Consider the following 24,942-nt stretch of genomic DNA (forward strand, 5'->3'; position numbering starts at 1 on the left):
TTGGTCTGATAGTGGAATATCCCACGAGCATTACAGTATGTAAATGTTAAATATATGTCTATGTCTATCTGTATATCTATGAGTGTCTTTTTCTATATGGGGTATTGTAAGGCTGACAAATTTGTACAAAACAACGACGCAGCCCAAAAATCCAGAAGCCAGTAATTTTGTAGCGGCTACACGAGGACTTAACCCTTGATTTCCCAAAGGACTCTACACCAGTCTCAGGAAATCAAGTATTATTTAGAAGGTAAATTAAAATGAGAACATGGCCTATTAATATAAAAAAAGATAAACGAATACTATATTAGAAATCTAGCCTTTTGAAATTTACTGCCAAGGCACACGTACCCTCTGCAGTGCGGTGTCATATGATAACTTAGGTCTTGCTAATGATCTATAGCACACGGCAAACAAATGTCACATAATCACTGCTGGTGCAAAGTGTAAACTCGTCCATAGAGGCGCCTAGCAACCAGTAAAAAGGAAACTTACATGTTTAGGACTAAGCTAGCACAGCAGTCAAATAACAAGGCAGTTCTTTGAAAAATGTGGTTATAATTAGGAATGCACCGAAATTTCGGCCACCGAAAATTTCGGCCGAAAATGGGCCTATCCCATTTCGGCCGAAAGAGGGGAAAACCGGCCGAAAATTGCATGTTTTATTTGAAATTAAATTGACCCCTATGCACCATAAAATCAACCCCTGGCAGCCAGATTTGTATCCCTCTAAGTATCCTCCCCCATGCCTCACTGACCGCAATAACATAATTTATGTAAGAACTTACCTGATAAATTCATTTCTTTCATATTAGCAAGAGTCCATGAGCTAGTGACGTATGGGATATACATTCCTACCAGGAGGGGCAAAGTTTCCCAAACCTCAAAATGCCTATAAATACACCCCTCACCACACCCACAAATCAGTTTAACGAATAGCCAAGAAGTGGGGTGATAAGAAAAAAGTGCGAAAGCATAAAAAATAAGGAATTGGAATAATTGTGCTTTATACAAAAAAATCATAACCACCACAAAAAAGGGTGGGCCTCATGGACTCTTGCTAATATGAAAGAAATGAATTTATCAGGTAAGTTCTTACATAAATTATGTTTTCTTTCATGTAATTAGCAAGAGTCCATGAGCTAGTGACGTATGGGATAATGACTACCCAAGATGTGGATCTTTCCACGCAAGAGTCACTAGAGAGGGAGGGATAAAATAAAGACAGCCAATTCCTGCTGAAAATAATCCACACCCAAAATAAAGTTTAATAAAAACATAAGCAGAAGATTCAAACTAAAACCGCTGCCTGAAGTACTTTTCTACCAAAAACTGCTTCAGAAGAAGAAAACACATCAAAATGGTAGAATTTAGTAAAAGTATGCAAAGAGGACCAAGTTGCTGCTTTGCAAATCTGATCAACCGAAGCTTCATTCCTAAACACCCAGGAAGTAGAAACTGACCTAGTAGAATGAGCTGTAATCCTATGAGGCGGAGTTTAACCCGACTCGACATAGGTATGATGAATTAAAGATTTCAACCAAGATGCCAAAGAAAAGGCAGAAGCTTTCTGACCTTTTCTAGAACCGGAAAAGATGACAAATAGACTAGAAGTCTTTTGGAAAGACTTAGTAGCTTCCACATAATATTTCAAAGCTCTAACAACATCCAAAGAATGCAATGATTTCTCCTTAGAATTCTTAGGATTAGGACATAATGAAGGAACCACAATTTCTCTACTAATGTTGTTAGAATTCACAACCTTAGGTAAAAAATTCAAAAGAAGTTCGCAACACCGCCTTATCCTGATGAAAAATCAGAAAAGGAGACTCACAAGAAAGAGCAGATAATTTCAGAGACTCTTCTGGCAGAAGAGATGGCCAAAAGAAACAAAACTTTCCAAGAAAGAAGTTTAATGTCCAATGAATGCATGGGTTCAAAAGGAGGAGCTAGAAGAGCCCCCAGAACCAAAATCAAACTCCAAAGAGGAGAAAATGACTTAATGACAGGTTTATACGAACCAAGTCTTGTACGAAACAATGAAAATCAGGAAGATTAGCAATCTTTCTGTGAAAAAAGAACAGAAAGAGCAGAGATTTGACCTGTCAAGGAACTTGCGGACAAACCTTTACCTAAACCATCCTGAAGAAACTGTAAAATTCTCGGAATTCTAAAAGAATGCCAGGAAAAATAATGAGAAGACACCAAGAAATATAAGTCTTCCAGACTCTATAATATATCTCTCTAGATACAGAATTACGAGCCTGTAACATAGTATTAATCACAGAGTCAGAGAAACCTCTTTGACCAAGAATCAAGCGTTCAATCTCCATACCTTTAAATGTAAGGATTTGAGATCCTGATGGAAAAAAAGGACCTTGCAACAGAAGGTCTGGTCTTAACGGAAGAGTCCACGGTTGGCAAGAGGCCATCCGAACAAGATCCGTATACCAAAACCTGTGAGGCCATGCTGGAGCTACCAGCAGAACAAACAAGCATTCCTTCAGAATCTTGGAGATTACTCTTGGAAGAAGAACTAGAGGCGGAAAGATATAGGCAGGATGATACTTCCAAGGAAGAGATAATGCATTCACTGCCTCCGCCTGAGGATCCCGGGATCTGAACAGATACCTGGGAAGTTTCTTATTTAGATGAGAAGCCATCAGATCTATTTCTGGAAGTTCCCACATTTGAACAATCTGAAGAAATACCTCTGGGTGAAGAGACCATTCGCCCGGATGTAACGTTTTGACGACTGAGATAATCCGCTTCCCAATTGTCTATACCTGGGAAATGAACCACAGAGATTAGACAGGAGCTGGATTCCGCCCAAACCAGAATTCGAGATACTTCTTTCATAGCCAGAGGACTGTGAGTCCCTCCTTGATGATTGATGTATGCCACAGTTGTGACATTGTCTGTCTGAAAACAAATGAACGACTCTCTCTTCAGAAGAGGCCAAGACTGAAGAGGTCTGAAAATTGCAGGGAGTTCCAAAATATTGATCGGTAATCTCACCTCCTAAGATTCCCAAACCCCTTGTGCTGTCAGAGACCCCCACACAGCTCCCCAACCTGTAAGACTTGCATCTGTTGAAATTACAGTCCAGGTCAGAAGAACAAAGAAGCCCCCTGAACTAAACGATGGTGATCTGTCCACTCCTCAGAGAGTGTCGTACAATCGGTTTTAAAGATATTGATTGAGATATCTTTGTGTAATCCCAGCACTATTGGTTCAGCATACAGAGCTGGAAAGGTCGCATGTGAAAATGAGCAAAGGAGATCGCGTCCGATGCAGCAAACATAAGACCTAAAATTTCCATGCATAAGGCAACCAAAGGGAATGATTGTGACTGAAGGTTTTGACAAGCTGATATCAATGTTAGACGTCTCTTGTCCGAAAAAGACAGAGTCATGGACACCGAATCTATTTGGAAACCTAAAGAGGTTACCCTTGTCTGAGGAATCAATGAACTGATTGGTAAATTGATCCTTCAACCATGATCTTGAAGAAACAACACAAGTTGATTCGTATGAGATTCTGCTAAATGTGAAGACTGAGCAAGTACCAAGATATCGTCCAAATAAGGAAATACCAATACCCTGTTCTCTGAATACAGACAGAAGGGCACCGAGAACCTTTGTAAAAATTCTTGGAGCTGATGCTAGGCCAAACGGTAGAGCCACAAACTGGTAATGCTTGTCTAGAAAAGAGAATCTCAGAAACTAAAAGTGATCTGGATGAATCGGAATATGCAGATATGCATCCTGTAAATCTAATGCAGACATATAATGCCCTTGCTGAACAAAAGGCAGGATAGTCCTTACAGTTACCATCTTGAATGTTGGTATCCTTACATAACGATTCAATATTGACAGATCCGGAACTGGTCTGAAGGATTTGACCTTCTTTGGTACAATAAAGAGATTAAATAAAACCCCAGCCCCATGTTCCAGAACTGGAACTGGCATAATTACTCCAGCCAACTCTAGATCTGAAACACATTTCAGAAATGCTTGAGCCTTTGCTGGGTTTACTGGGACACTGGAAAGAAAAAAATCTCTTTGCAGGAGGCCTTAACTTGAAGCCAATTCTGTACCCTTCTGAAACAATGTTCTGAAAAACAGAGATTGTGAACGGAATTGATCCAAATTTCTTTGAAAAAAACATAATCTGCCCCGTACCAGCTGAGCTGGAATGAGGGCCGCACCTTCATGTGGACCTAGGAGCTGGCTTGGGTTTCTATAAGGCTTGGATATATTCCAAACTGGAGAAGGTTACCAAACTGATACCGCTCCTGAGGATGAAGGATCAGGCTTTTGTTCCTTGTTGTGATGAAAGGAACAAAAACAATTATTAGACCTAAATTCATCTTTAGATTTTTTATCCTGTGGTAAAAAAGTTCCCTTCCCTCCAGTAACAGTTGAGATAAAAGAATCCAACTGATAATCGAATAATTTATTACCCTGGAAAGAAAGGGATAGCAAAGATGACTTAGAAGACATATCAGCATTCCAAGTTTTAAGCCATAAAGCTCTTCTAGCTAAAATAGCTAGAGACATATACCTGACATCAACTCTAATGATATCAAAGATGGCATCACAAATAAAATAATTAGCATGTTATAGAAATGCAAATGATAATTATGATCTGTTATTTGTTGCGCTAAAGCTTCTAACCAAAAAAGTTGAAGCTGCAGTAACATCCGCTAAGGATATAGCAGGTCTAAGACAATTACCTGAACACAAGTAAGCTTTTCTTAGAAAGGATTCAATTTTCCTATCTAAAGGATCTTTAGCAGGAGTAGAGACAGCCCCATCAGTCTTAGGGATTTTGTCCCAAAACTCTAATCTGTCAGATGGCACAGGATATAATTGCTTAAAACGTTTTTAGAAGGAGTAAATGATTTACCCAAAATATTCCATTCCCTGGAAATTACTTCAGAAATAGCACCAGGGACAGGAAACACTTCTGGAATAACTACAGGAGATTTAGAAACCTTATTTAAACGTTTAGATTTAGTATCAAGAGGACCAGAATCCTCAATTTCTAATGCAATTAATACTTCTTTAAGTAAAGAACAAATAATTCCATCTTGAACAAATACGAAGATTTATCAGCATCAACCTCTGAGACAGAAACCTCTGAACCAGAAGAACCATTATCAGTATCAGAATGATGATGTTCATTTTAAAAATTCATCTGAAAAAAAGAGAAGTTTTAAAAGACTTTTATGTATACTAGAAGGAGAAATAACAGACATAGCCTTCTTAATGGATTTAGAAACAAAATCTCTTATGTTATCAGGAACACTCTGAGTATTAGATGTTGACGAAACAGCAACAGGTAATGTAACAGTACTAAAGGAAATTTTATCTGCATTAACAAGTTTGTCATGACATTCAATACAAACAACAGCTGGAGGAACAGATACCAAAAGTTTATATCAGATACACTTAGCTTTGGTAGCTCCAGCACCGGGCAGCGATTTTCCTGAAGTATCTTCTGACTCAGTTGCAACGTGGAACATCTTGCAATATGTAATAGAAAAAAAAACAACAACATATAAAGCAAAATAGATCAAATTCCTTAAATGACAGTTTCAGGAATGGGAAAAAAATGCCAGTAAACAAGCTTCTAGCAACCAGAAGCAATAAATAATGAGACTTAAATAATGTGGAGACAAAAGTGACACCCATATTTTTTTAGCGCCAAATAAGACGCCCACATTATTTGGCGCCTAAATGCTTTTGGCACCAAAAATGACGCCACATCCGGAACGCCGACACTTTTGACGCAAAAAAAACCCGTCAAAAATGACGCAACTTCCGGCGACACGTATGACGCCGGAAACAGAAAAAAAAAATTTGCGCCAAAAAAGTCTGCGCCAAGAATGACGCAATAAAATGAAGCATTTTCAGCCCCCGCGAGCCTAACAGCCCACAGGAAAAAAGTCAAATTTTTTAAGGTAAGAAAAAATGATTGATTCAAATGCATTATCCCAAATATGAAACTGACTGTCTGAAAATAAGGAATGTTGAACATCCTGAGTCAAGGCAAATAAATGTTTGAATACATATATTTAGAACTTTATAAAAAAGTGCCCAACCATAGCTTAGAGTGTCACAGAAAATAAGACTTACTTACCCCAGGACACTCATCTACATATAGCAGATAGCCAAACCAGTACTGAAACGAGAATCAGCAGAGGTAATGGTATATATATAAGAGTATATCGTCGATCTGAAAAGGGAGGTAAGAGATGAATCTCTACGACCGATAACAGAGAACCTATGAAATAGACCCCGTAGAAGGAGATCATTGCATTCAAATAGGCAATACTCTCCTCACATCCCTCTGACATTCACTGCACGCTGAGAGGAAAACCGGGCTCCAACTTGCTGCGGAGCGCATATCAACGTAGAATCTAGCACAAACTTACTTCACCACCTCCATAGGAGGCAAAGTTTGTAAAAACTGATTTGTGGGTGTGGTGAGGGGTGTATTTATAGGCATTTTAAGGTTTGGGAAACTTTGCCCCTCCTGGTAGGAATGTATATCCCATACGTCACTAGCTCATGGACTCTTGCTAATTACATGAAAGAAAAGTATTTAGAAGACGCATCTTAATTTCGCCCCGTGTGGCTGGGTTATTTCTAGGCCATATTCAACTTTAACTACATGCCCCAGAATGCCTTGCGGGTAGAGGGGGTGCGGCACTGTGGGCTGTTCACTAACTTGAAGCAGAGCGGCAGAGTGAGAGAGGGAACTTGCCGTGTCAGATGACATTTATGACACTTGCCTGCAGAGCCATATAGTTACTTGTAAGGGATCCTCCGGTCAGTGAGTGTGAGTTTGTGAAAGGATCATACGTATATTTACCCTTATCTGGCTCCCTGTCTAACTGTGACTTTATTTGAAAAAGCAGCTCATTGAGTCCTGCACAAATAAAGTCACGATTAGACAGGGAGCCAGATAAGGGAAAATATACGTATGATCCTTTCACACACTCACTGAACGGAGGATCCGTTACAAGGAACTATATGGCTCTGCAGGCAAGTGTCATAAATTTCATCTGACACGGCAAGTTTACTGTGTAACAGACAGCGGGCTGCAGCGTGGTTTCAATACAAGCAGCCGTTACCTCCTCCTCCTGAGTCCTGCACAAGGAGCTGCTTTTACAAAAGTGTCACCGCCAGACAGGGAGCCCAGTCCAGATAAGAATGAATTATATGCAATATGTAGGGGCCGTTTGCACACTGACAGTCCAATCCACAAGCACTGGTAATACGATCTCTTGCATTCCTCTGTGTCTCAGTACCATGCTTAACCCCATGCTGCCTGCTGTGTACCTCAATGCAGATTATTATGTGTATATATATATATATACACACATATATATATATATATATATATATATATATATATATATATATATATATATATATATGTGTATATATGTATATATATAAAATATATGTATGTATATATATATATATATATTATATGTGTGTATATATATATATATATATATATATACATACAATATATATGAGGGTATTACTATTAGGGTACTACTATTAGGGTAACATTATTTACCTTTTTATTGACTTTTAAACTGCTTTTAAACTGTTTGGTTTTTTAAAGCTTGCATTTTATGTATGAACTGAGTTTCTGCTCTGTTACTTACTCTATATACTGCCTGACCTGCCAGAGTGTCACTGTATTAACCCATTTATGCATGCAGCATTGCTAACATTTGCATTAACAACTCTGATTGCTGACCAAACTAGCAATATATACCGGATATGTTATTTGCTATAATCTTACTTGGCTGAAATCACTACTTGTGACATCTAAGGAATACTAACTTTAATTTCTGACTGGCTTGGGACACAACTACTTGAGAATTCACTTCTAAACCTATGTGCTGTTATAATACCTCATACCAGTGAGGACATAAAATGTGAGTGTGATAGATGTTATTTTTATACTATTATTGAATAAAACGGTATTACACTATTTTTGCTGTTTTCTGTCTTTCTGGGTATATATCTGGACAAGAAAGTTCATACCAAGACAAGAAAACCAAGCTCCAAGAGGCTATAAATACAGGAAGTTTCCTAAAGAAACCAGCACAAAGGGTACCCACATCCCATTCTACTCCAAGAGGCAGCGATTTTATACAGACCAGAACATCCAGGATTCATTCAACCACTAGATACATCCTCCAATGCGGCAAACTTACCTCATAGGATTGAGGTAACTTTTGGTAAGGGTATCTATTACGCCTTCATTACACTAGGATTCCAATATCCTATCAAAGACTCTAATATATATACGTATATTCATATACTTCTCTTCCTTTTTTTTTGTTTTTTTTTTTTTTTGTTTTTGTTTTCTTTACCCACCAACACTGCCGAGACTTTAATATTATTCAGTTTTTAAGAATCTCCATAAGCGCTGTTTACCCTTTGACTCCCATATATATATATATATATACATACAATATATATGTGTGTGTGTATATATATATATATATATATATATATATATATATATAATTAAAAGTCTTATAGTAATAAAAATATAGAAAAAAACTGTTTTAAAATCATTTGGGGGAAAAAGTCATTTTCGGTTTCGGTTTTCGGCCAAGGGCATCCTAAATTTTCAGTTTCGGTCTAGAATTTTAATTTCGGTGCATCCCTAGTTATAATGCTATTTATGTATGCACAATTTTATGAGAAACTTGTAGGTTACTTTACTGGGAGTTCCATGGTTAGACACATCACACACGTACACTCACCTATGCTTAACGTCCCACAGACACATCACACATGTACACTCACCTGTACTTATATTATCACATATTTCCTGCTCTGCTGCTTCAGGCATATTACCTAGCCACTGATCTTCTGTTTGTTTTGTGTTACATGAAATCTTAGCATCTTTTTCACCTGGGAAAAAAAAAAGAATAAATAAATCACTATTTACATGGTTTTAGTTTAGTGTGATATATTGTGTAATTTAAGCTAAATACACCTGAGCCTACATTACTAGCAGTCACATCTGGATGAAACAACCCATATAATAACAACATTAGCACAACAGTAAATACAACCTGTGTCACACAGTAAAGCAAGTTAGCTGGGAATCAGTTACTTTACTTGCTACAAATACAACCTCATTGTAACCAATCAGAATTCCCACATGAAACCTATTACAGGGTTTTGTGAGGTTTTTGAAAATAAAATCCATCCACCTGTGCCCTGCATCCCCCATACATGTCACACACATACACTCACCTGTGCCCTGCACCCCTCAGACACATAACACACGTACACTCACCTGTGCCCTGCATCCCTCAGACACATAACACACGTACACTCACCTGTGCCCTGCATCCCTCAGACACATCACACGCGTACACTCACCTGTGCCCTGCATCCCTCAGACACATTCCACATGTACACTCACCTGTGCCCTGTATCCCTCAGACACATCACACATGTACACTCACCTGTGCCCTGTATCCCTCAGGCACATCACACATGTACACTCACCTTTGCCCTGTATCCCTCAGACACATCACATATGAGCACTCACCTGTGTCCTGTATCCCTCAGACACATCACATATGAGCACTCACCTGTGCCCTGTATCCCTCAGACACATCACACACGTACACTCACCTGTGCCCTGCATCCCTCAGACACAAAACACACGTACACTCACCTGTGCCCTGCATCCCTCAGACACAAAACACACGTACACTCACCTGTGCCCTGTATCCCTAGACACATCACACATGTACACTCACCTGTACCCTGCATCCCTCAGACACATCACACATGTACACTCACCTGTGCCCTGTATCTCTCAGACACATCACACATGTACACTCACCTGTGCCCTGTATCCCTCAGACACATCACACACGTACACTCACCTGTGCCCTGTATCTCTCAGACACATCACACACGTACACTCACCTGTGTCCTGTATCCCTCAGGCATATCACACATGTACACTCACCTGTGCCCTGTATCTCTCAGACACATCACACACGTACACTTACCTGTACCCTGTATCCCTCAGACACATCACACACGTACACTCACCTGTGCCCTGTATCCCTCAGACACATCACACACGTACACTCACCTGTGTCCTGTATCCCTCAGGCATATCACACATGTACACTCACCTGTGTCCTGTATCCCTCAGACATATCACACATGTACACTCATCTGTGCCCTGTATCCCTCAGACACATCACACATGTACACTCACCTGTGCCCTGTATCCCTCAGACACATCACACACGTACACTCACCTGTGCCCTGTATCCCTCAGACACATCACACACGTACACTCACCTGTGCCCTGTATCCCTCAGACACATCACACACGTACACTCACCTATACCCTGTATCCCTCAGACGCATCACACACGTACACTTACCTGTGCCCTGTATCCCTCAGACACATCACACATGTACACTCACCTGTGCCCTGTATCCCTCAGACACATCACACACGTACACTTACCTGTACCCTGTATCCCTCAGACACATCACACACGTACACTCACCTGTGCCCTGTATCCCTCAGACACATCACACACGTACACTCACCTGTGTCCTGTATCCCTCAGGCATATCACACATGTACACTCACCTGTGTCCTGTATCCCTCAGACATATCACACATGTACACTCATCTGTGCCCTGTATCCCTCAGACACATCACACATGTACACTCACCTGTGCCCTGTATCCCTCAGACACATCACACATGTACACTCACCTGTGCCCTGTATCCCTCAGACACATCACACACGTACACTCACCTATACCCTGTATCCCTCAGACGCATCACACACGTACACTTACCTGTGCCCTGTATCCCTCAGACACACGTCACACTAGTACACCTACCTGTATTTATATTGTCACATATTTCCTGCTTTGCAGCTTCTGACATATTTGCTATCCCCTGATCTTCTGTTTGTTCTGTTTTACATAAAATGTTAGCATTGTTTACATCTGAAAAAAATATCAGTAATAGAAATAAATAAATAAATGATTCTTTACATGGTATCTTTGTAAAAGTTAGTTTAAAACAAAATGTGAAAAACAGTTTAATTTAAGTTAAACCTGAGCCTACATCAGTAGCAGTCACATCTGGAAGAAACATCCCATGAAATGACATCAGCACAACAGTAAATACAACCTGTGTCATACAGTAAAGGGAATTAGCTGGGAATCAGTTACTTTACTTGCTACAAATACAGCCTCACTGTAACCAATCAGAATTCCCATATGAGACGTATTACAGGGTTCTGTGAGGTTTTCAAAATAAAATGCATTTTCCATTGGTTATTAAAACCTCACTATAGCCCATTTAATTATCTTAACTTGTATTGCCTGTGTGAGAGAGAGTACCACAGTGATATGATAGAGACATCAGATATATAAAGGGATTTATATAGTTCAAGACAAAAGTATTTTCTATTTATTTAATAAAAGAGTAAAAATAATAGAAATAATGCAAGTTATCAAGTTTAACCTTTTCACCACTGAGCCATTTCATACCCTTGTGCTGAAGCAGTTTTCAGTCTTTTGCATTCATTTTATTTAGAATTCAGCCCTACATAAGTTATATTACAATCGCCACAAATAACACTCAACGTCCCACAGACACATCACACACATACACTCACCTGTACTTATATTATCACATATTTCCTGCTCTGCTGCTTCTGGCATATTGCCTAGCCACTGATCTTCTGTTTGTTTTGTGTTACATGAAATCTTAGCATCTTTTTCCCCTGGGAAAAAAAAAAAGAATAAATAAATCACTATTTACATGGTTTTAGTTTAGTGTGATATATTGTGTAATTTAAGCTAAATACACCTGAGCCTACATTACTAGCAGTCACATCTGGATGAAACAACCCATATAATAACAACATTAGCACAACAGTAAATACAACCTGTGTCACACAGTAAAGCAAGTTAGCTGGGAATCAGTTACTTTACTTGCTACAAATACAACCTCATTGTAACCAATCAGAATTCCCACGTGAAACCTATTACAGGGTTTTGTGAGGTTTTTGAAAATAAAATCCATCCACCTGTGCCCTGCATCCCCCATACATGTCACACACATACACTCACCTGTGCCCTGCATCCCTCAGACACATAACACACGTACACTCACCTGTGCCCTGCATCCCTCAGACACATCACACGCGTACACTCACCTGTGCCCTGCATCCCTCAGACACATTCCACATGTACACTCACCCGTGCCCTGTATCCCTCAGACACATCACACATGTACACTCACCTGTGCCCTGTATCCCTCAGGCACATCACACATGTACACTCACCTGTGCCCTGTATACCTCAGACACATCACATATGAGCACTCACCTGTGTCCTGTATCCCTCAGACACATCACATATGAGCACTCACCTGTGCCCTGTATCCCTCAGACACATCACACACGTACACTCACCTGTGCCCTGCATCCCTCAGACACAAAACACACGTACACTCACCTGTGCCCTGTATCCCTAGACACATCACACATGTACACTCACCTGTACCCTGCATCCCTCAGACACATCACACATGTACACTCACCTGTGCCCTGTATCTCTCAGACACATCACACATGTACACTCACCTGTGCCCTGTATCCCTCAGACACATCACACACGTACACTCACCTGTGCCCTGCATCCCTCAGACACAAAACACATGTACACTCATCTGTGCGAGCTCAATCTGATTGGCTGATTGGATCAGCCAATCGGATTGAACTTGATTCTGATTGGCTGATTCCATCAGCCAATCACAATATTCCTACCTTAATTCCGATTGGCTGATAGAATCACATATGAGCACTCACCTGTGCCCTGTATCCCTCAGACACATCACACACGTACACTCACCTGTGCCCTGCATCCCTCAGACACAAAACACACGTACACTCACCTGTGCCCTGTATCCCTAGACACATCACACATGTACACTCACCTGTACCCTGCATCCCTCAGACACATCACACATGTACACTCACCTGTGCCCTGTATCTCTCAGACACATCACACATGTACACTCACCTGTGCCCTGTATCCCTCAGACACATCACACACGTACACTCACCTGTGCCCTGTATCTCTCAGTCACATCACACACGTACACTCACCTGTGCCCTGTATCCCTCAGACACATCACACACGTACACTTACCTGTACCCTGTATCCCTCAGACACATCACACACGTACACTCACCTGTGCTCTGTATCCCTCAGACACATCACACACGTACACTCACCTGTGCCCTGTATCCCTCAGACACATCACACACGTACACTCACCTGTGTCCTGTATCCCTCAGGCATATCACACATGTACACTCACCTGTGTCCTGTATCCCTCAGACATATCACACATGTACACTCATCTGTGCGAGCTCAATCTGATTGGCTGATTGGATCAGCCAATCGGATTGAACTTGATTCTGATTGGCTGATTCCATCAGCCAATCAGAATATTCCTACCTTAATTCCGATTGGCTGATAGAATCCTATCAGCCAATAGGAATTCGAGGGACGCCATCTTGGATGACGTCCCTTAAAGGAACCGTCATTCTTCAGATGGACGTCGCCGGAGGAAGATGGGTCCGCGCTGGAGGTCTTCAGGATGGAGCCGGTCGTCATCGGATGAAGATAGAAGATGCCGCTTGGAAGAAGATGGTTGCCGGTCCGGATCTACTCTTCTTCCCGGATAGGATGAAGACTTTGGAGCCTCTTCTGGACCGCTTCAGCCACCGGATGATGGATGTCTAGCCCCCGCTTAGGTTGGATGAAGATTTTGGAGCCAGGACGGATCGGTGATACCTGGTGAGGTGAAGACAAGGTAGGAAGATCTTCAGGGGCTTAGTGTTAGGTTTATTTAAGGGGGGTTTGGGTTAGATTAGGGGTATGTGGGTGGTGGGTTGTAATGTTGGGGGGGGGTATTGTATGTTTTTTTTTACAGGCAAAAGAGCTGAATTTCTTGGGGCATGCCCCGCAAAGGGCCCTGTTCAGGGCTGGTAAGGTAAAAGAGCTTTGAAATGTAGTAATTTAGAATAGGGTAGGGCATTTTGTTATTTTGGGGGTCTTTGTTATATTATTAGGGGGCTTAGAGTAGGTGTAATTAGTTTAAAATTGTTGTAATATTTTTCTTATGTTTGTAAATATTTTTTTATTTTTTGTAACTTAGTTCTTTTTTATTTTTTGTACTTTAGTTAGTTTATTTCATTGTAGTTATTTGTAGGAATTGTATTTAATTTATTTATTGATAGTGTAGTGTTAGGTTTAATTGTAGGTAATTGTAGGTATTTTATTTAATTAATTTAATGATAGTATAGTTTTAGGTTTAATTGTAACTTAGGTTAGGATTTATTTTACAGGTAATTTTGTAATTATTTTAACTAGGTAGCTATTAAATAGTTAATAACTATTTAATAGCTATTGTACCTAGTTAAAATAAATACAAAGTTGCCTGTAAAATAAATATTAATCCTAAAATAGCTACAATGTAATTATAATTTATATTGTAGCTATATTAGTATTTATTTTACAGGTAAGTATTTAGCTTTAAATAGGAATAATTTATTTAATAAGAGTTAATTAATTTCATTAGATTAAAATTATATTTAATTTAGGGGGGTGTTAGTGTTAGGGGTTAATCCATTTATTAGAATAGCGGTGAGCTCCGGTCGGCAGATTAGGGGTTAGTAATTGAAGTTAGGTGTCGGCGATGTTAGGGAGGGCAGATTAGGGGTTAATACTATTTATTATAGGGTTAGTGAGGCGGATTAGGGGTTAATAACTTTATTATAGTAGCGGTGCGGTCCGCTCGGCAGATTAGGGGTTAATAAGTGTAGGCAGGTGGAGGCGACGTTGAGGGGGGCAGATTAGGGGTTAATACATATAATATAGGGGTCGGCGGTGTTAGGGGCAGCAGATTAGGGGTACATAAGGATAACTTGAGTAGCGGCGCTTTGCGGTCGGCAGATTAGGGGTTAATTATTGTAGGTATCTGGCGGCGACGTTGTGGGGGGCAGATTAGGGGTTAATAAATATAATATAGGGGTCGGCGGTGTTAGGGGCAGCAGATTAGGGGTACATAAGTATAACGTAGGTGGCGGTCGGCAGATTAGGGGTTAAATCTGCCCTGTATCCCTCAGACACATCACACACGTACACTCACCTGTGCCCTGTATCTCTCAGACACATCACACACGTACACTCACCTGTGTCCTGTATCCCTCAGGCATATCACACATGTACACTCACCTGTGCCCTGTATCTCTCAGACACATCACACACGTACACTTACCTGTACCCTGTATCCCTCAGACACATCACACACGTACACTCACCTGTGCCCTGTATCCCTCAGACACATCACACACGTACACTCACCTGTGTCCTGTATCCCTCAGGCATATCACACATGTACACTCACCTGTGTCCTGTATCCCTCAGACATATCACACATGTACACTCATCTGTGCCCTGTATCCCTCAGACACATCACACATGTACACTCACCTGTGCCCTGTATCCCTCAGACACATCACACACGTACACTCACCTGTGCCCTGTATCCCTCAGACACATCACACACGTACACTCACCTGTGCCCTGTATCCCTCAGACACATCACACACGTACACTCACCTATACCCTGTATCCCTCAGACGCATCACACACGTACACTTACCTGTGCCCTGTATCCCTCAGACACATCACACATGTACACTCACCTGTGCCCTGTATCCCTCAGACACATCACACACGTACACTTACCTGTACCCTGTATCCCTCAGACACATCACACACGTACACTCACCTGTGCCCTGTATCCCTCAGACACATCACACACGTACACTCACCTGTGTCCTGTATCCCTCAGGCATATCACACATGTACACTCACCTGTGTCCTGTATCCCTCAGACATATCACACATGTACACTCATCTGTGCCCTGTATCCCTCAGACACATCACACATGTACACTCACCTGTGCCCTGTATCCCTCAGACACATCACACATGTACACTCACCTGTGCCCTGTATCCCTCAGACACATCACACACGTACACTCACCTATACCCTGTATCCCTCAGACGCATCACACACATACACTTACCTGTGCCCTGTATCCCTCAGACACACGTCACACTAGTACACCTACCTGTATTTATATTGTCACATATTTCCTGCTTTGCAGCTTCTGACATATTTGCTATCCCCTGATCTTCTGTTTGTTCTGTTTTACATAAAATGTTAGCATTGTTTACATCTGAAAAAAATATCAGTAATAGAAATAAATAAATAAATGATTCTTTACATGGTATCTTTGTAAAAGTTAGTTTAAAACAAAATGTGAAAAACAGTTTAATTTAAGTTAAACCTGAGCCTACATCAGTAGCAGTCACATCTGGAAGAAACATCCCATGAAATGACATCAGCACAACAGTAAATACAACCTGTGTCATACAGTAAAGGGAATTAGCTGGGAATCAGTTACTTTACTTGCTACAAATACAGCCTCACTGTAACCAATCAGAATTCCCATATGAGACGTATTACAGGGTTCTGTGAGGTTTTCAAAATAAAATGCATTTTCCATTGGTTATTAAAACCTCACTATAGCCCATTTAATTATCTTAACTTGTATTGCCTGTGTGAGAGAGAGTACCACAGTGATATGATAGAGACATCAGATATATAAAGGGATTTATATAGTTCAAGACAAAAGTATTTTCTATTTATTTAATAAAAGAGTAAAAATAATAGAAATAATGCAAGTTATCAAGTTTAACCTTTTCACCACTGAGCCATTTCATACCCTTGTGCTGAAGCAGTTTTCAGTCTTTTGCATTCATTTTATTTAGAATTCAGCCCTACATAAGTTATATTACAATCGCCACAAATAACACTCAACGTCCCACAGACACATCACACACATACACTCACCTGTACTTATATTATCACATATTTCCTGCTCTGCTGCTTCTGGCATATTGCCTAGCCACTGATCTTCTGTTTGTTTTGTGTTACATGAAATCTTAGCATCTTTTTCCCCTGGGAAAAAAAAAAAGAATAAATAAATCACTATTTACATGGTTTTAGTTTAGTGTGATATATTGTGTAATTTAAGCTAAATACACCTGAGCCTACATTACTAGCAGTCACATCTGGATGAAACAACCCATATAATAACAACATTAGCACAACAGTAAATACAACCTGTGTCACACAGTAAAGCAAGTTAGCTGGGAATCAGTTACTTTACTTGCTACAAATACAACCTCATTGTAACCAATCAGAATTCCCACGTGAAACCTATTACAGGGTTTTGTGAGGTTTTTGAAAATAAAATCCATCCACCTGTGCCCTGCATCCCCCATACATGTCACACACATACACTCACCTGTGCCCTGCATCCCTCAGACACATAACACACGTACACTCACCTGTGCCCTGCATCCCTCAGACACATCACACGCGTACACTCACCTGTGCCCTGCATCCCTCAGACACATTCCACATGTACACTCACCCGTGCCCTGTATCCCTCAGACACATCACACATGTACACTCACCTGTGCCCTGTATCCCTCAGGCACATCACACATGTACACTCACCTGTGCCCTGTATACCTCAGACACATCACATATGAGCACTCACCTGTGTCCTGTATCCCTCAGACACATCACATATGAGCACTCACCTGTGCCCTGTATCCCTCAGACACATCACACACGTACACTCACCTGTGCCCTGCATCCCTCAGACACAAAACACACGTACACTCACCTGTGCCCTGTATCCCTAGACACATCACACATGTACACTCACCTGTACCCTGCATCCCTCAGACACATCACACATGTACACTCACCTGTGCCCTGTATCTCTCAGACACATCACACATGTACACTCACCTGTGCCCTGTATCCCTCAGACACATCACACACGTACACTCACCTGTGCCCTGCATCCCTCAGACACAAAACACATGTACACTCATCTGTGCGAGCTCAATCTGATTGGCTGATTGGATCAGCCAATCGGATTGAACTTGATTCTGATTGGCTGATTCCATCAGCCAATCACAATATTCCTACCTTAATTCCGATTGGCTGATAGAATCACATATGAGCACTCACCTGTGCCCTGTATCCCTCAGACACATCACACACGTACACTCACCTGTGCCCTGCATCCCTCAGACACAAAACACACGTACACTCACCTGTGCCCTGTATCCCTAGACACATCACACATGTACACTCACCTGTACCCTGCATCCCTCAGACACATCACACATGTACACTCACCTGTGCCCTGTATCTCTCAGACACATCACACATGTACACTCACCTGTGCCCTGTATCCCTCAGACACATCACACACGTACACTCACCTGTGCCCTGTATCTCTCAGTCACATCACACACGTACACTCACCTGTGCCCTGTATCCCTCAGACACATCACACACGTACACTTACCTGTACCCTGTATCCCTCAGACACATCACACACGTACACTCACCTGTGCTCTGTATCCCTCAGACACATCACACACGTACACTCACCTGTGCCCTGTATCCCTCAGACACATCACACACGTACACTCACCTGTGTCCTGTATCCCTCAGGCATATCACACATGTACACTCACCTGTGTCCTGTATCCCTCAGACATATCACACATGTACACTCATCTGTGCGAGCTCAATCTGATTGGCTGATTGGATCAGCCAATCGGATTGAACTTGATTCTGATTGGCTGATTCCATCAGCCAATCAGAATATTCCTACCTTAATTCCGATTGGCTGATAGAATCCTATCAGCCAATAGGAATTCGAGGGACGCCATCTTGGATGACGTCCCTTAAAGGAACCGTCATTCTTCAGATGGACGTCGCCGGAGGAAGATGGGTCCGCGCTGGAGGTCTTCAGGATGGAGCCGGTCGTCATCGGATGAAGATAGAAGATGCCGCTTGGAAGAAGATGGTTGCCGGTCCGGATCTACTCTTCTTCCCGGATAGGATGAAGACTTTGGAGCCTCTTCTGGACCGCTTCAGCCACCGGATGATGGATGTCTAGCCCCCGCTTAGGTTGGATGAAGATTTTGGAGCCAGGACGGATCGGTGATACCTGGTGAGGTGAAGACAAGGTAGGAAGATCTTCAGGGGCTTAGTGTTAGGTTTATTTAAGGGGGGTTTGGGTTAGATTAGGGGTATGTGGGTGGTGGGTTGTAATGTTGGGGGGGGGTATTGTATGTTTTTTTTTACAGGCAAAAGAGCTGAATTTCTTGGGGCATGCCCCGCAAAGGGCCCTGTTCAGGGCTGGTAAGGTAAAAGAGCTTTGAAATGTAGTAATTTAGAATAGGGTAGGGCATTTTGTTATTTTGGGGGTCTTTGTTATATTATTAGGGGGCTTAGAGTAGGTGTAATTAGTTTAAAATTGTTGTAATATTTTTCTTATGTTTGTAAATATTTTTTTATTTTTTGTAACTTAGTTCTTTTTTATTTTTTGTACTTTAGTTAGTTTATTTCATTGTAGTTATTTGTAGGAATTGTATTTAATTTATTTATTGATAGTGTAGTGTTAGGTTTAATTGTAGGTAATTGTAGGTATTTTATTTAATTAATTTAATGATAGTATAGTTTTAGGTTTAATTGTAACTTAGGTTAGGATTTATTTTACAGGTAATTTTGTAATTATTTTAACTAGGTAGCTATTAAATAGTTAATAACTATTTAATAGCTATTGTACCTAGTTAAAATAAATACAAAGTTGCCTGTAAAATAAATATTAATCCTAAAATAGCTACAATGTAATTATAATTTATATTGTAGCTATATTAGGATTTATTTTACAGGTAAGTATTTAGCTTTAAATAGGAATAATTTATTTAATAAGAGTTAATTAATTTCATTAGATTAAAATTATATTTAATTTAGGGGGGTGTTAGTGTTAGGGGTTAATCCATTTATTAGAATAGCGGTGAGCTCCGGTCGGCAGATTAGGGGTTAGTAATTGAAGTTAGGTGTCGGCGATGTTAGGGAGGGCAGATTAGGGGTTAATACTATTTATTATAGGGTTAGTGAGGCGGATTAGGGGTTAATAACTTTATTATAGTAGCGGTGCGGTCCGCTCGGCAGATTAGGGGTTAATAAGTGTAGGCAGGTGGAGGCGACGTTGAGGGGGGCAGATTAGGGGTTAATACATATAATATAGGGGTCGGCGGTGTTAGGGGCAGCAGATTAGGGGTACATAAGGATAACTTGAGTAGCGGCGCTTTGCGGTCGGCAGATTAGGGGTTAATTATTGTAGGTATCTGGCGGCGACGTTGTGGGGGGCAGATTAGGGGTTAATAAATATAATATAGGGGTCGGCGGTGTTAGGGGCAGCAGATTAGGGGTACATAAGTATAACGTAGGTGGCGGTCGGCAGATTAGGGGTTAAAAAAATTTAATCGAGTGGCGGCGATGTGGGGGGACCTCAGTTTAGGGGTACATAGGTAGTTTATGGGTGTTAGTGTACTTTAGGGCACAGTAGTTAAGAGCTTTATGAACCGGCGTTAGCCCAAAAAGCTCTTAACTCCTGGTTTTTTTCTGCGGCTGGAGTTTTGTCGTTAGATTTCTAACGCTCACTTCAGCCACGACTCTAAATACCGGAGTTAGAAAGATCCCATTGAAAAGATAGGATACGCAATTGACGTAAGGGGATCTGCGGTATGGAAAAGTCGCGGCTGAAAAGTGAGCGTTAGACCCTTTTTTCAGTGACTCCAAATACCTGAGGGCGGTAAAAACCAGCGTTAGTAGCCTCTAACGCTGGTTTTCACGGCTACCGCCCAACTCTAAATCTAGGCCATAGTGTTTTAAATCCATGGCTAGAGGATATTTTGTTATTTGTCAGATACATAGATGATCTTTTGATCATCTCAAAGAAACAAATAAATGAAGTTGAATTTAAAGAATTTATACAGTTTCTAGACAATAAATATATGAATCTAAGATCCATAGGAGTGTTTGATCCATTGGAAGTAAACTACTTGGATTTAACTTTACAAATTAGTGATAATAAAATCATTTCAAAAACTTATCGTAAGCCTACGGCAGGCAATAAGATATTACACGCTGCTTCGCAACATCCTACCCACCTTATCAAAGCTGTCCCTAGGGGGCAGTTTATAAGGTTAAAAAGAAATACACAATCATTAGATGTATATGAAACTCAATCTATGGATCTCAAGAATAGACTGGTGGCAAGGAGGTACAATGAACAACAATTAGAAAAATGCAGAAATTATATTAAACAATACACCAATACAAATTATAAAGTACACGCTACCAGGCAACAGTCTTTTAATGAGGCCATAGTCTTTACCACTGAGTACAACAGTCAATACACTCAAATAGCTTAAATTCTAAAGAGACATCTCCATATACTTGAGGGAGATTCTGTTCTTGCACCCCTAATTAAAAACTGTAAATTTGTTCCCAAAAAACCTAAAACACTAGCTAGGAGTCTTTCACCTAGCAATATCTCACGTGTACATACCATGGGCTCTAGGTGGCTAAACAAGCAAGGACATTTTAAATGTTTAAGCAAAAACTGCAATATGTGTGGCTGCATTGGCTTAGGTCAGCATTTTGTTAGCAATATTACTAAGAAAAGCTACAACATTAACTTCTATGCCAATTGTGCCACTACATTTGCATCAATATGTCGGCCAAACCTCTAGAGAGGTGAGGAAACGCTTTGGGGAACACCTTAGGGATACCAAGAATTATGTAAAAGAATCAGCTATAGCGAATCATTTTAATGGTGAACATTTTACTAATGTAGCAGATCTCACAATTCAAGTTATAGATGTAGCAATTTGTCCCCCTAGAGGTGGCAATAAATATAAGATTTTGGAAAGGAAGGAAATCTATTGGACACTGCAATTATATACCAGGAATCCAATGGGAATGAACAGAGAATTTGACATCAATTTTTTTATTGATGTCTAATTCCCATTTTCCAATATCTTTTATATCTAAAATCTTTTTTTATATCTAATTTTTTTTTCATATTTGAGTATGTATAGTCACAAGCCACCAGACATTTTAGAGTATTTGCTAACCATATGTTAATTTTCATTAACTATTTTTAAGTCTGTATAGAGAGTAATTTTTCTAATGGCCATCTGTAGAATCACTAGTTTTGGATTGCCATTTATTATCTTGAATCGTTTGCCCTTATGATGTCTTGTTATCAAATTTGTACAGCTCTACAGAGGTTAATTCCCGTTTTTGTTTTAATACTTTTTTATGGCTATTACATATCTATTTGCTTAAGTATACATGAAAATTATGCTAGGAAATAATTACTATTTGCCTGTTTATCAATTTTAATCATTAATGGTTATCACAGGGTTAATTGTATTGCACATTCTTGTATAAATAGCACCTTAGTTCATGCGTGTACTATGTCTATGAGTAAGCGCCTGTAGGGGGCGCGAAAGGCGTCAGACACACGCCACTGTCTCCTATACTGCATGTCTGTTAGTTTACCTTTGTGTTTTTGCCTCAACTGCTGCATTGGAAGGTTTTTGTTTTACTATCCAATAAAGAGGCTTTTATATGCAAAGAGTTGTTGTAGCTCCTGCTTCCTTCTACCTCAGGAAATGTATTACCCAATCCTTATTTTGAAGCAGTTAATGATTTGGTATATCATGTAGAGAAGAAACGAACAGACATTGTTAAACAACTTTTGGTGCCCCAGACTTTTAGAAACACTGTATTAAATCTTGCACATAACCACATTCTAGGGGACATTTGGGAGTTGAGAAAACCAAAGAGAGAGAGTTCTTAGAAAATTTTATTGGCCAAGGATATTTGTAGCCATCAAGGATTATTGTGCTTCATGCCATGTCAACTTACAGCTCCTGCTAAAGATTTTCGTAACCCTTTAGTGCCCTTGCCTATAATTGATGTGCCTTTTGAAAGAATTGCTATGGACTTGGTGGGTCCGCTGGTTAAATCTGCTAGAGAACATCAGTATATACTGGTAATCCTTGATTATGCTACACGCTATCCTGAGGCAGTTCCCCTTCATAACAGCTCTGCAAAGTCCATAGCAAGAGAACTCATGCTAATGTTTAGCAGGGTCGGGATACCTAAGGAATTCTGACAGACCAAGGAACTCCATTTATGTCCAGGGTTACAAAAGAATTGTGTAAGCTGTTTGGCATAAAACAACTAAGGACCTCAGTATATTACTGATGGTTTAGTAGAAAGCTTTAACAAAACTCTCTCAAAAGTATGCTAAGAAAGGTAATTGACACCGATGGGAGAAATTGGGATCTTCTGTTACCCTATTTAATGTTCTCTATCAGGGAGGTTCCCCAGGCCTCATCAGGTTTTTCCCCATTTGAACTGTTATATGGGCGGCATCCCAGGGGATTACTAGATATAGTTAAAGAGACAACACCTTACTGAAGTATTATTTTAGATATTTCCCAAATGCAGGATCGTATTAGGATCGTATTAGGATAAACCAATGTTATTAAGCATGACATAATAACAGAACCAGGGAAGAAGGTCTGCCTTAAACCCTATAGGGTCCCTGAGGCTCATCGAAAGGCTATTAAACTGGAGGTAGAAAAAATGTTAACGCTTGGGGTAATTGAGGAATCACAAAGTGAGTGGAACAGTACAATTGTGCTTGTTCCAAAGCTGGATGGTTCATTAAGGTTCTGTAATGACTATCATAAGCTTAATTGTGTTTTCAAATTTGACACCTATCCAATGCCTAGAGTAGATGAGTTGATAGAAAGGCTAGGAAAAGCACGTTATCTCACTACAATTAATTTAACGAAAGGGTATTGGCAGGTGCCTCTCACTAGTCAAGCAAAGGAAAAGACAGCTTTTTCAACCCCAGAGGACTTATTTCAGTATACGGTGTTGCCATTTGGTTTACATGGGGCCCCGGCAACATTCCAGAGGATGATGGATAAAATTCTGAAACCCCATGTTCGCTATGCGGCAGCATATTTGGATGATGTTATAATTTATAGAACAGATTGGGAATCCCATCTTCCAAAAGTTCAAGCAGTACTTGATGCAATACGGTCCACTGGGTTAACTGCCAATCCTGCAAAATGTACTGTTGGTTTACAGGAAGCTAAGTACTTGGGTTATACTATTGGTAGAGGATTAGTTAAACCTCAGACAACAAAAGTAGAGGCCATACAGAACTGGCAGCAGCCTCTAATTAAAAAACAAGTAAGAGCTTTTATTGGGATAACTAGTTATTATAGAAGGTTTATCCTGAATTTCGCTACAATTGCGGCACCCTTGACAGATCTCACAAAAGCAAGGGCCCCAATTATGATAAAATGGTCCCTAGAAGCAGAACAAGCTTTAAGGCATTTGAAAGATGCCCTTTGTGCCCATCCAGTTTTGGTAACCCCCAATTTCTCTAAAGATTTTAATGTACAGACAGATGCCTCTGATGTTGGTTTAGGAGCAGTTCTCTCGCAGGAGCATCCTGTCCTTTTCTTAAGCAGAAAATTTATTTCACAGCAAAAAAACTATTCTATAGTGGAGAAAGAATGCCTTGCCATTAAGTGGGCTTTAGAGACCCTTAGGTACTATCTGTTGGGAAGAAAATTTAAATTAATAACAGATCATGCTCCTCTCACATGGATGAGTCAGAATAAGGAAACACATTCAAGGGTTACTAGGTGGTTTCTTAGCTTGCAACCCTTCAATTTTACTGTTGAGCACATGGCTGGTCTTTTGCAGGGCAATGCTGATGGTTTGTCTCGGGTACATTTATTGATATCCATGGTCGCTCAACCC

General features: G+C 40.4%; 1 protein-coding gene across 4 annotated transcripts in view; it reads right to left on the reverse strand.

Moving 5' to 3' along the window:
• The window catches only part of LOC128657089 (oocyte zinc finger protein XlCOF7.1-like), a 175,571-nt gene that overhangs the window by 115,163 nt on the left and 35,466 nt on the right, over positions 1–24,942 (reverse strand). Inside the window, exons 8-12 of one of the 4 annotated variants that reach the window (XM_053711330.1) lie at positions 17,050–17,157; positions 16,265–16,372; positions 11,726–11,833; positions 10,941–11,048; positions 8,850–8,957 (exon numbers count right to left, since the gene is read on the reverse strand). In XM_053711330.1, the coding sequence (XP_053567305.1) occupies positions 8,850–8,957; positions 10,941–11,048; positions 11,726–11,833; positions 16,265–16,372; positions 17,050–17,157 (540 nt within the window). The remainder of the gene's footprint in view (positions 1–8,849; positions 8,958–10,940; positions 11,049–11,725; positions 11,834–16,264; positions 16,373–17,049; positions 17,158–24,942) is intronic. The other 3 variants (XM_053711332.1, XM_053711331.1, XM_053711333.1) reach the window with 3 other exon arrangements.

Source organism: Bombina bombina, chromosome 4, assembly GCF_027579735.1.
Source record: "Bombina bombina isolate aBomBom1 chromosome 4, aBomBom1.pri, whole genome shotgun sequence".
Lineage (NCBI taxonomy): Eukaryota > Metazoa > Chordata > Amphibia > Anura > Bombinatoridae > Bombina > Bombina bombina.